The sequence below is a fragment of the Dryas octopetala genome, chromosome 7 (genome assembly GCF_963921425.1).
Source record: "Dryas octopetala chromosome 7, drDryOcto1.1, whole genome shotgun sequence".
NCBI classification, from domain to species: domain Eukaryota; kingdom Viridiplantae; phylum Streptophyta; class Magnoliopsida; order Rosales; family Rosaceae; genus Dryas; species Dryas octopetala.
Window position 1 is genome coordinate 11,176,772 of NC_141372.1, and position 12,742 is coordinate 11,189,513.

A 12,742-nucleotide genomic window follows, 5' to 3' on the forward strand; every position below is an offset into this window, starting at 1 on the left:
TGGGTCAATTTCTTAGGATTTCATTCTAATTTTTGTCAAAAAGATTGCACGAGTGCAACATGGGCAATTTACGCCCGAAGTCTTACATGGGTCAATGCTTTTGTAAGGCTTGACCGCAAATTATCTATTTTGCTCTCATTCCAAGAACATGTGACATTTTTTAAATTAAAATTTGGATAAAATTCTAAGAAATTAGTCACATTAATCTATTTATTTTAAAAGTTTGATAATTTAATTTATCAAACTTTTAATTTGACGCATGGTCATTGAAGGTTCGTGGAAATAAATGAACACAGTAATTTTGATAAACACATGACTATATAATTAATTTTTTTACAAAGATAATTTTAAGGGAGACCAGCTTTGATTTAGATTAAGTCTCACAAATAATTAAAATATTTGAAGAATAGTTGAAAATTGTTTTATTCACTATAAACTTTTGTTGGACAATGAATGGACATACTAATCTGGCCAAAAAAAATCACGAGGATATTTCTTTATTTTATTATATTTTAATAACACTAGGCAATTATTATCAAAGTTAGTCGGGGTCTTATGTTGCTTAAAGTTATGCCATATGAATGTTTTGTGGATGAGTGGATGGTAGTTTGTTAATAAGAAATGTGCAAATTAAGGAGAAAAGACAAACACAACACCATTATTTTGTATTAGAAATATCTCCACATTCAAACACTCTGACCAGTCCACTGTCCACATTTCCGGTAAACTCAAGCCAACCATCGATGACCATTCCTCACTCTGACTCGCCGGACACCCAAACCCCACTTCTAGACGACGTCGCGGAGGGTGCCGTTGACTACAAAGGCCGCCCGGTCCTCAGGTCCAGCTTCGGCGGTTGGCGATCCGCCTGGTTTATAATAGGTAAGGCCGCAGTCAATCACTGATTAATTTAATTTTAGTATGAATTAATTAGTGAAGAATATGATTATTAAGAGCGAAATTGATTTAATTCAGGGGTGGAGGTTGCGGAGAGGTTCGCGTACTATGGAATCAGCTCCAACCTCATATCGTATCTGACTGGGCCTTTGGGACAGTCCACCGCTACTGCAGCTGAGAATGTCAACATTTGGTCCGGAACCTCGATGTTGCTTCCTTTATTCGGAGCCTTTGTGGCCGATTCTTTTCTCGGACGCTACCGCACCATTCTTTTTGCTTCTCTGCTCTACATTTTGGTTCGTCTCTCTCTCTCTCTCTCTCTGCTCTACATTTTGGTCCTGCCGAAACATTTATCCAAATGGACATTCGGCCCATGCCTACATCACCCTTATATATGGGCTGGCCCATATGTTCTCTCAGGCAGGTCCTGTAAAAGTTGGGTCGACCCGGTTCAGCCCGGTTGGTCTTTGAGCCTCGACCAATTTTGCAATCTTAATTGTTGTTTTACTTTTTGATATTTAAATTAGGAAGCAATAATTTAAGAAATTTATGTAGATAATGACCTTAAAACTCATTGCAGTAATTAAAGGTTTTTTTATTATATAAGAGGGAATCAAACCTTGACCTATCATAAACCTACCCATTACCCTACCCACCCTCACCACCTTGACAACTTTCTAAAATACTCAAAAAGACGAGCAATTTTATTTTTAATTTGAAGGTAAAAAATTCGGTGCTTTTTTAATTTCTGTCAAGTAATGCTCATTGAGAGCATTCGAAAGCTCAACAAATGTTTTTTTTATTGATTGTGATGAGGCTGTAGAAAATATGAATTTGCTAATTTTATTGATTGTGTAACACACATATGTATACAAGGTTTATATTACTACCTTAAGGAGTGGAATACTTTAGCTTACAAGAATTATAATTACACAAGAACAAGTAAGTGCAAACCTAGGACTATTGGGGAACCTTTCATGGCAAGGCTTGGGAATCCTTGCTCGGCAAACCTCTGATACCATGTAGAAAATATGAACTTGCTAATTTCATTGATTGTGTAACACACATATTTTTACAGGGTTTATCCTACTACCTTAAGGAGTGGAATATTTAGCTTACAACAAATATAATTACACAAGAACAAGTAAGTGCAAACCCTAGGACTATTGGGAAACCTTGCACGGCAAGGCTTGGGAATCCTTGCTCAGCAAGTCTTGTATAACGGAGGCTCTAGCTTAAGCTTCAACATTGCTGGAGTTGACTTGACACTGCATTTTTGCAAGTACCCCATTGATGACAAGCTAATACACCTTATGTTCACATTTAACATGGTGTGAAAGATACTAGTTCGCTTGGAAGCATCAGTATTTGTAGTGGACAAAAATACTTCAGGACACTAATGTTGTTAGCTTCATTTCATACCTCCTTTTTGTCCTTCTCATCAGATAAGAGCTATATTCTAGAGCATCAAATACTTGATTACTGCCATCTCCCTTGTGCGGATCACTAGACTCATGACCTAAAGCCAGAGTATGCACATGAGAACGAGTAGGAATGTCCATAAGAAAATGAAAATGTTGAGTGGTATGAGATTTTCTGAAGAAATTAGCCGACTAAATGGAGGAAGAAACAAAAGGTAATGAAATAGTGACAAGACAAAGATGACGTCACAAGAAATGGCGGTTGCCTGAATATGCTTGGTGTGCTTGTGAAAAGTAGAATTGTGTGCAATCTAAGCAGCAATCTTGTTATCATAGTTAATAGGAGTAGAAGCAGAAAGAAAAACCCAGAGATTTGCGAGCAACCATCAATGCTTAACTATCTTTGCCAGATTAGTATCCATAGCTCAATCTTGAACCTCTATGGTGGAGCAAGCAACAACTATTGAACAGGATGCAAGAATTCCAGTTTGTGGATCAATTGAGTTTGTGAAACAGGAGGAGCACATTAGAAAATAGAGACAGTGAAGAACAGACCTAATATACTAGATGCACATGAACATTGATATTAAAGCAAGAGGTTTCGGTGAGAGAAGGACTTGGGATTTGATTGAGTCATCTAATAGTGGGACTCTATGTTTAAGTGTTGGGAAGATAAATACCAAGCTCATTTCATAGTAATTTATCAAAGCTTGTTGATCAAAAATAGAACTGCTGAAAGTTGATGACACATGCCAACTTTCAGGGAGATGACATGAGGTTTGAATTCCTTTAAGCTGGCCAGCCGTTGAATGGATTGATTTCTTCGTTTGACCCCACAGGTCTCTCTGTGATAATTTTGTGGTCACCGGTGGTAAAACCTTAAAAAATAATGTGGGGTTAGGATATAAGAATATTGAGTTTGAGGGGTGGATGGGTTGAGTGGTATGATTATGTAGGGGTGGGAGAAATACGTAGGTGGATTTGATGTGATATGGGGCCGCAATAAAGCCACTCTATAATTACGGTTTTGCTATAATAATGAAGACGTTTGGGATTAACATTTTCATTTTCTTCTTTTCAATACTCTAATTACAGTAGATTAGTTGGTCATAATTCATAAACTTGTAGTTTATTCAGAAATTAGAATTTTGCGCTCCAACATTGAAATTCAATGGGTTTGTTCTTTACTTCTTTTTCAAATTTGTGCTTATTCTTGCTCGAGGTCTTCAAACCTGAACAAAGAAGGCCATTCAAATTAGTCTGACTGGCCAGCTCACCCCGTGATGTTGGGTGAAGTCACTTAGGTCACATTTACTCACAAGGAATGGGAGTGGAATGAATAGGAGTCATTCCCACACCACTGCAATCCTGTGCATACTTACATTTGGGAATAAAAAAGTAAGTGGGGCCCACCCCAAAGTGAGTAATCAGATTCCTCTTTTTTCAGCAATCACACTCCTTTGGGGGAACTTGGTATTGACTCCCAGTTCATCTAAAGTCAATGATTCATACCAAAAATACCCTCAAATTTTTTTAATAACTCCAAAATACCCATAAGAAAATAAACCCTACAGAATATTTTTATAAGGCTACCGTAGCAAAAAAGAAAATATGGTTGAGCTAAGAAAATTGGAATACCAAGGTCACGTTTACTAACGTTCATTCCTAAAGTTCAGCGTCCATTTTTGCACTGCAAAATATTTATGTGGGCTTTAAATAGAATATTTATAGAAAATAGTTTATGTAGAACATTGTGTGGGCTTCTTGTTATATTTATTATTAAAAAATATAAAATTGAGTAAAATATAATTAAAAATATAATGGATTTTGTACAAGGGTATTTTAGTAATTAAACTAGATTTGATTACAATTCATGATCATTAGTAAACACAATAGTGTGAATCAGCTTCATTTTCATTTTGATTCCAGATGGTTAGTAAACAGCTTAATGACAAATTCCTCCTCTCCCCCATTCCTTCTCACTCCGATTCATTTTCTCTCCCATTCCATGTTAGTAAACATGACCTTAAACTTGTAAAACAAAAAGTTACTGCAAAATTGTAATAATACCAACTGATTCTCATGAGCTCAGCCATGGTTTTTTCCTTTTGACCTTGTTCAAACTGTCAAAGTGAAGCCTGGTATTTTAAAATAGTGTTCAACTGAAAAGAGGAAAATAAAAACATTTCAGTTTGATATATATATTTTATTTTACCTTCTGATGGAAGGAGTGACTAAGAAATTTTATTCTTCAGAAATAATTATGAAAGTGAGTTTCAGTATTGTTTTCTACATCTGGCTATGCTTGATACTATCATCCTTCACCTAAATTGGAACAGGGGCTTGGCTTGTTGTCTCTGTCGGCCTCACTTCCTTTTCTCAGTGCTCCTGACTATCAAAAGACCAATGAATTCACATCATCTTCTTCTCAGCAACAAGTATTATTATTCTTCTTCTCTCTATATCTAGTAGCAGTTGGGCAAGGTGGACACAAGCCTTGTGTCCAGGCTTTTGGAGCTGATCAGTTTGATGTGTCAGATCCGGAGGAGTGCAAAGCCAAAAGCTCATTCTTCAATTGGTGGTATTTTGGTATATGTGCTGGTACCTTGTTCACATATTCAGTATTAAGCTACATACAGGACAACCTGAGTTGGGGTCTGGGTTTTGGAATTCCTTGTATTGTGATGGTCCTTGGACTGTTTGTTTTCTTGCTTGGAACTAGAACTTACCGGTATAGTATTCAAGGGGAGGAGGAAAGTCCATTTGTAAGAATTGGCAAGGTGTTTGTTGCAGCCTTAAGGAACTGGCGAACTAATCCTTCAGCAATAACTTCTGAAGAGGAATCCCGTGGAACATTGCCTCACCAAAGTTCTGAACAATTCAAGTAAGAGAGTTAACTGTATGTGTATCTATAATTAAAGAGAAGGGGGGTTAAACTAGAAACAAGACTCCACAAGGAAGTTTGATATATACAAAGCCCAGTATATCTTGCATGACTCTTTGAGTACCCTGTACTTTCAAAAAACATTTGATGAAAGATGAAGATTTTATATACTGTTAAGATCTCCTCTAGGGCTACTTAATATATTAAATTTAGATAGCATATTACGAAAGTCCATGATATTTCACGTCATCATCTATATTTAACGAGTTGGAACTAAAGTAATTTGAGTTAAAATGAGTTGCATTATATGCAGCTTTTTCTTTATCCTTTTGTAAATGATAATTCTCTTATTTCTCAAATTATCACACCCGTGCTGCATTTATTATATTTTAGTTGGATGGTGATGCATTATTGCCTTTCTTTGCATTGGTTATACTATATTTATTGTGGGAATATTGGAACTCCACCATAAATTTGAACTCTTGAGTATGTCTTGAAAATAAATTGCATTTGTCATATGATTTTTTTAAGTTTCCACCTTACTATATTTCCTTGATATTGCAAATTTTTGTTCTTCATTTGATCAATCCGATTTTTAAATGCTTGACCAAAGCTCTTTATTTGAATCTCCTTCTTATGTTATTTGAATCCTGTAATCTGGTAGGTTCCTCAACAAAGCCTTGCTTGCACCAGATGATTTAAAGGAAAATGGGAAGGTGTGTACCATCATTGAGGTTGAAGAAGCAAAGGCCGTTCTTAGGCTATTTCCAATATGGGCTACATGCTTGGCATATGCGATTGTGTTTGCACAGTTCCCAACTTTCTTCACCAAGCAAGGGGCCACCATGGACCGAACAATTGTGTCTGGCTTTGACATACCAGCTGCTTCACTTCAGCTTTTCATCAGCCTTACCGTTATTATTTTCATTCCCATTTATGATCGCATTTTTGTTCCAATAGCCCGAGCTTTCACCAGGACACCCTCTGGCATTACAATGCTACAACGAATTGGAACTGGAATGTTTTTATCTGTTATTTGCATGGTAGTTGCAGCTCTAGTTGAGATTAAAAGGCTCAAAACTGCTCAAGATTATGGTCTGGTTGATATGCCAAGTGTCACAGTTCCAATGCGTGTTTGGTGGTTGGTTCCTCAGTACTTGTTGGCCGGATTGGCTGATCTTTTCACGATGGTTGGTCTGCAAGAGTTTTTCTATGATCAGATGCCAAATGACTTAAGGAGTGTTGGACTCGCCCTCTACCTCAGTATCTTTGGTGTGGGAAGCTATCTGAGCAGCTTTCTTATCTCTATAATCGAGGAAGCAACCAGTGGGGCAGGCCAGACTAGCTGGTTTTCCAATAATCTTAACTGCGCACATCTTGATTACTTCTATTGGCTACTTGCTGGACTCAGTGTAGTACAGTTGGCCATCTACATATATTTTGCAAAATCTTACATTTATAATAGGGGAGCCACGTCATAATATCATGTCCAGTAATTTCGTTATTGCAATTACTTGGTGAAATTCAAAGGAGCATTGTAATCTAAATGCAGTGATTTAACCATCACTGCCATTGTAAATCTGAAAAGTTGATTTGTAAATCTATTATGTATATAATTTGTTCCTTGTCCAAGAAGTTGAATGATAAATTGAAATTGTATGTTATGAGCTCGATGGCTCTGGCATCTTAGCTGTGCCTCTTGCGTCTCTCTCTTCTACAAAAGGTAAATCTCTCTTCATTCCTTTGATTTTTAGTCTTCTCCATCTTTCTTTTTCATTTTCACAGATAATCTGAAGTTTGATTTCTTGGATTCCTTTCTTATTTTATTTCTTTTTCTAGTCCTGATGTTTTAGTTATCCTATTATGGCCATTTTAGATTTATTTTCTTGGATTGGTTTTAGACTTTTGATTATGGGTAAGCTTGTATTTGTTGGATTATTTATTTTATTTAGGCCTGATTGTGTATTAGAAATGGACTCTGGAACTCAAATTTGGTTGGGTAAGTGAGAGTGTGCTTAGGATTCCTTTGATTGGTTCAACAATATTGACCTATTTAAGTTTAGGGGAGATAAGGTTTTATTTGATGTTCTAAGTTCCAACTTTCTTATTTTTGCTTTAGAAGTTCACAAGGTTTTGTAATTGACTTGTTCGTAGTTTACCAATTCGTGCTATCCAATTTTGTTTTCTTTATACTGCTTGGCTATTGCTAATGCTCTTTGGTCATGAGATATTGTTTTTTAATTGCTGCTTTGCAACTACTTCATAATGTCTGTACTGAGTGAGTCAACGAGCATCAAAAGTTTGGAAGTGGTCTCTTTTTTAAAAATTACAATTGAAATAATATTTACTTTTTTTTTTTTTTGTCATGCTGACTTATAAAAAAGTGTAATGCCTCATAAACTGAAGTAATGAGATCACTCTCTAAGATGCTTATGAAATTGAATATATGTAATCCTTTTCTTACAAATCCAGTTATGTCACTGATACCTTCATTTAGTCACTTTATTTTTACGGTGATGATTTGTGTTGATGATGTATTGCAAGCTTACAAATATAAATATTGATCTATGCTTCTTGTACTTCTTGTTCCTTGGTGCTTCTGTTTCGACAATGCAGGATTGCCTTTGTTGTTGGATTTTGTTTGAGCTGTTTGGTCTTGCTGGCTTCATTTGTTTTGTTTGTTGCTGCAATTGAGGTTTGTTGTTCATGGCTTCATGCCAAAGAGTTCTTGTTGATTTTAGGTAATTTCTTGCTAGTTTGGATATGTTTAGGATCACAAATGCATTCCCTATATAGGAGATCACGACAGGGCAACAACAACGTGGCAAGTGGGTGGAGATCAACATTCACTGTGAATCTTGAAATGGTAACAATGCTTGAGGATATATTTTCATCTCTTATTATAGTTTATGAGTGTTATTGGTAACACTTATAGGGTTTTTGTCACCTTATAATGTGCTTGAATTAACTCTAACCAAGTCAATGTTTTACCAAATTAAGATTTAATAATATAAGTTTTTAGATATAAGGGTCTCCAAAGATTAACGTTTAATATAAACAGATGACATTTTAGAATTTAATTTTAGGACATTGTCTACATATATACGTTAGTATCCAACTTTTGACTATTTTTCACATTAGCCTTTTTTTAATTCATTTCCATTTGTTATATTTTTTTACCCCTTTTCTACTTTTTTTTGTTTTGTTTTTGATTGTGCAAATCTCCAAAAATTAATTATTTATTAAACGTATTTCACATTTATTTTCCTGATTTAGTTTAAATTGCTTATTTCAAATTTCAAATATTTTCAAGTCTATAACTAGAAACCTAAGTAGAAATTGTAAAAATTTAAAAATGGCTTGTTTAGGTTCATAGACATTTAAGGGCTTCTGTTATTAAATGGCATATAGTGTAAATATCAGGTTTGCTAGTGACATCTTATGGATAATGTGGCATGAATTTAAAGAATTGTCCTTACATTAAAATTCATAAAGCAATAAGGTCAAAACTCTAAGAAATTTTTTTTTGGAAACCATTATATGAAGCCTCCTCTCCCATATAAAATAATAATAATAATATTACTAATAAATGACCCTGGCTTGGCAACATGTGTTGTGGGCCTGCCTCTTCAGACCAACCTACAAGAGTTCAGTTTAACCATTATATGAAGCCTCCTCTCCCATATAAAATAATAATAATAATATTACTAATAAATGACCCTGGCTTGGCAACATGTGTTGTGGGCCTGCGGCCTGCCTCTTCAGACCAACCTACAAGAGTTCAGTTTTTCAAGTTGACAATCATAATGAGGTTGAAAATATTCAGCTCAGGCTCCATCTCTTTGGACAAAAAAAATAATTTTCGAGAAAATTTCTATCTTTTACAAAAACTAGTTTATGTTGAAGCAAACATGAGCCTTAACTAATCAATTGTGTTGATAAAGTAGAGTTGATGACATTCTTACTCGTGCAGGAGTTGGAGAGCTTTTAACAAGTGGTTTATGTCATGAATCAACTGGACTAATAATTTGCATTCCCTCTCTCCCTCTTCAGCATTCAAAGTGTAGCACGTTTGTTGATGAGTGATGACCTTAATTACTCGTGCATGTGCTGGGGTTTTAGAGCTTTTAACAAGTGGTTTATAATCTTTGTCTCTTCACTATTAAAGAATATATATAACAGCTAGCTCTGTTGTCATACATTTATTCAGTGAAGTAATAATTACTCATTTAATTAATTAATTTTGTTCAAGTTAGTAATTGCATTGTAGTTGTTGGAAAATTGTTGGGTAGTTCAGTTGAAAGAGTTATGGAACTGCCCACTTTGCACCCAAGTTCGATTCCCCTCTCTTCCCGACTCAAAAAAAAAAAAAAAAAAAAAGCTAGTAATTGCATGTCTTTTTTAATATGAATCTCATGATTCATCAACTTATTTTAATGCACTAGAAAATCAATCCAGAGTCATACACTCTTATAGTTTTTTCCTTTGGTCATATACACCCTTATGGTTAAGATTCGCCATTCTCACTCAATTCATCCACTAACATCATGCCAATTCTTGAACTATTGGTATTTGCCATACTCAACCTTCTACTATGATTTACATTCACACTCATGAATGATGTGATATTCTTTTATAAGATCTCATTTCAATTATCAAGTTATTAGTGAGAAATTAATCATAATTAAGGACTTATCACACAAAAAAAGCCACTCTTGGTATGTTTTATTTCCAACTTATAAAAGCTCAAGCATTTGAACACCCTAGGTGAAGGTTAGATAGAGCATATTATTTAACAAAATATATAAATGGAAGTATGTAATTTCTACTCCAGCCTCTAAATTGAATGTCAGTTCCCGTTGACATTTTCACGACTAGGAACATTAAGAAATCATAGGTATAAGATGATCATGTGTCTTAAATATTGAAACCTCAGTTCGTCATACCATCCCACTTTGTTTCCACGGACCTTATTATTATTTAGGAGAACACAAATAATAATAACGATAACATTGCCTATTTTTCATCCCAAAAAATAAAAATTAACATTATGAAACACAAAAATACGTTACTATTCTAAGTGGACTAAAGGAGTTTCAAATTAGGCTTATTCATACCATTGCCCCCTGTAAGATACACTTTTTTTCACTTTGCCCCCTGAAACTTAAATCCTCTCAGTTTGCCACCTGAATTTCGCAAAGTTGTTGCAAAAGACCCTATGCCGTTAACTCTGTCAATTTTTCCGTTAAAATAGCTGACATGGCACCTATATGGCATGAGTGAGACCCTTTTTTAGTTATGTAAGATCCATGTAGACAAGCAAAATTATAAAAAATTGACATGGATCTTATTATTTTTAGTTTAAAAATTATTTTTTTTGTCCACATGGATTTTACATAACTAAAAAAGGGTCTCACTCATGCCATATAAGTGTCACGTCAGCTATTTTAACGGAAAAATTGACAGAGTTAACGGCATAGGGTCTTTTGCAATAACTTTGTGAAGTTCAGGTGGCAAACTGAGAGGATTTAAGTTTCAGGGGGCAAAGTAAAAAAAAAGTGTATCTTATAGGGGGCAATGATGTAAATAAGCCTTCAAATTATTAGTGGAAATTCACAGCTTTGGTTGTAGATTACAATAATTATAAAAAATATACCTAATACATACTCACGTGAATAAGAGAACTTTATAAATTTTGTCAACCATTATGGTAGTATGTTAAGTTGAATCATATTAAAAATATTAGCATAAATTGTAAGAATTCTATATGGATACACACTAGTTCACTTAGACAATGACAAAAACTCATCATGACTTAAGGGACAAGAAATTGAGTTCACCTAGATCAATCCGGATTCCTCCTTATACCAACTATACTATGATACTATCAGTATTTTATAAAGATCGAGGGACTTATTAGGAGCTGTAATAGCTCACCTAGATATGAATTAGAACTCTAGTTTAAGGAGCAGTGTTTAAGCATGACTCTTAGTCCATTATGGGTAGGACTTGTCGAGTTAACCCTTATAAATAGAGCTAGTCCCTACTCTCATACATACTCAGGGACGGATCCATGTTATAGCTTGGGGGGTCAGGCGACTTCCTAAATGGTGGAGCAAGAAAGTGGCGAGTCCTGACTGAGCAAGAAGGTGACCCCCCACCTGCTTGATCAAGCTGCAAGTCTACAACTCTTGGAAGTTTTTTTTTTTTTTTTTTTTGCCTAGCCAAAACAACATCGTTTTGGCCAGGCTTGTTTAATATTTTTTTAAGCCTCATGCTCAAAACGGCGTCATTTTGAGTTAGGAATTAGAAAAAAAAAAAAAAACACACCTGCTAAGTAAATCCCCAACCCGTGTGCCCCTCACATACCCAACCCCAAGTCCACAACTTTTTTTCTTGAACCAAATTTCTCAAACCCACACATGCCCTACCCACCCCCCACCACCATTGGCGTCCACCACTAGGGCACATCGCCGCCTGCCACCGATCCCTACTGCCTGCTAGGTCGCCATCTGGCCATCCCCCATCGAATCTGGCCATCCTCCACCGCTGCAACCGGTCACTTGCCCGGTCCTTAAAAAATTATGCCGCTGCTTCGTGGCCCTGGGCTCCACCTATCCATGACCCCCTAAGTTGGGGATCCTAGATTTGTCCCTATACATATTGCATAAAATTGAGCCCCATAAACCGGTTGCTTCATAATTGTAGAGAGAGTAGAAGGCTAGTTCAAGCATTCCATCATGCCTTCCTCAATTCTAAGTAAGTCTAAAGTATGGAGCTAAATATATGGATATTACTTGACACTCGTTGTACTGGATGACTGATTGACCCAGACACCAAGTAATGAATTGCCTATATCTTGGGTCTTGGGTCAATCAACCATCTAGTACAACGTTTTGAGTAACGTTTTGAGGAAGGCATGATGGAATACTTTAGACTTATTTAGCTCCATCCTCCACTTTAGCAACGTTTTGAGTGGTATTTTTATGATTTTATTGACCATACCAACAAAAAAACTCAGACTCATTTCAATTTTATACAAATTAACCATATATATCTATACAAACAAAAAAAAAAAACCAAAAAGGAAAACAAAAAGACTCAATCCAAAAATAAACCCAGACATGATCCATCTCAGAAAAACTCATCCATAAGCTCATAGCAACAAAACAACTCAGACCCATCTCAATTTTATTCAAATTAACCATACATAATAACAAAGGAAAGTTGACCCAAAAAACTCATTTAGAACTCAATAGTAAGTACACAAACCCATTCAAAAAGGACAGAAAATTTGGAATGAAAAAAGCATAAATAGAATGAAAGGTTGAAAGCCTAATCTCATACCTTAAAAAAAGAATCCAAGCAACACCCTCTTTCAGAAAGTGATGACAAAATCCAAAATAAATTCTTGAAGATGGAGAGATATTGACATGAGAGGGATGGAGATTGGCACCGAGAGAAAAGCCTGAAGGCAACTGCGATTTAATTAAAAAAAAAAGAGGGTTTTTGCTGGGGTTTTGATATATGAGGGTTATTT

At 35.6% G+C, this 12,742-nt stretch overlaps 1 protein-coding gene across 1 annotated transcript; it reads left to right on the top strand.

Moving 5' to 3' along the window:
• Positions 1-606: 606 nt before the first annotated feature.
• On the top strand, positions 607-6,866 carry LOC147279654 (protein NRT1/ PTR FAMILY 5.10-like). The gene is made up of 4 exons (XM_086251540.1): positions 607-882; positions 976-1,193; positions 4,658-5,202; positions 5,867-6,866. Exons 1-4 carry the CDS (start codon positions 744-746, stop codon positions 6,681-6,683), a joined length of 1,719 nt encoding a protein of 572 aa, XP_086107666.1. The 5' UTR covers positions 607-743; the 3' UTR covers positions 6,684-6,866.
• Positions 6,867-12,742: the final 5,876 nt, after the last annotated feature.

Coding starts and splice junctions, on each gene's coding strand:
- LOC147279654 (XM_086251540.1), top strand. CDS start 744: ATGACCATTCCTCACTCTGACTCGCCGGACACCCAAACCCCACTTCTA. Junction 883..975: donor ATCCGCCTGGTTTATAATAG/GTAAGGCCGCAG, acceptor GATTTAATTCAG/GGGTGGAGGTTGCGGAGAGG. Junction 5,203..5,866: donor CAAAGTTCTGAACAATTCAA/GTAAGAGAGTTA, acceptor GTAATCTGGTAG/GTTCCTCAACAAAGCCTTGC.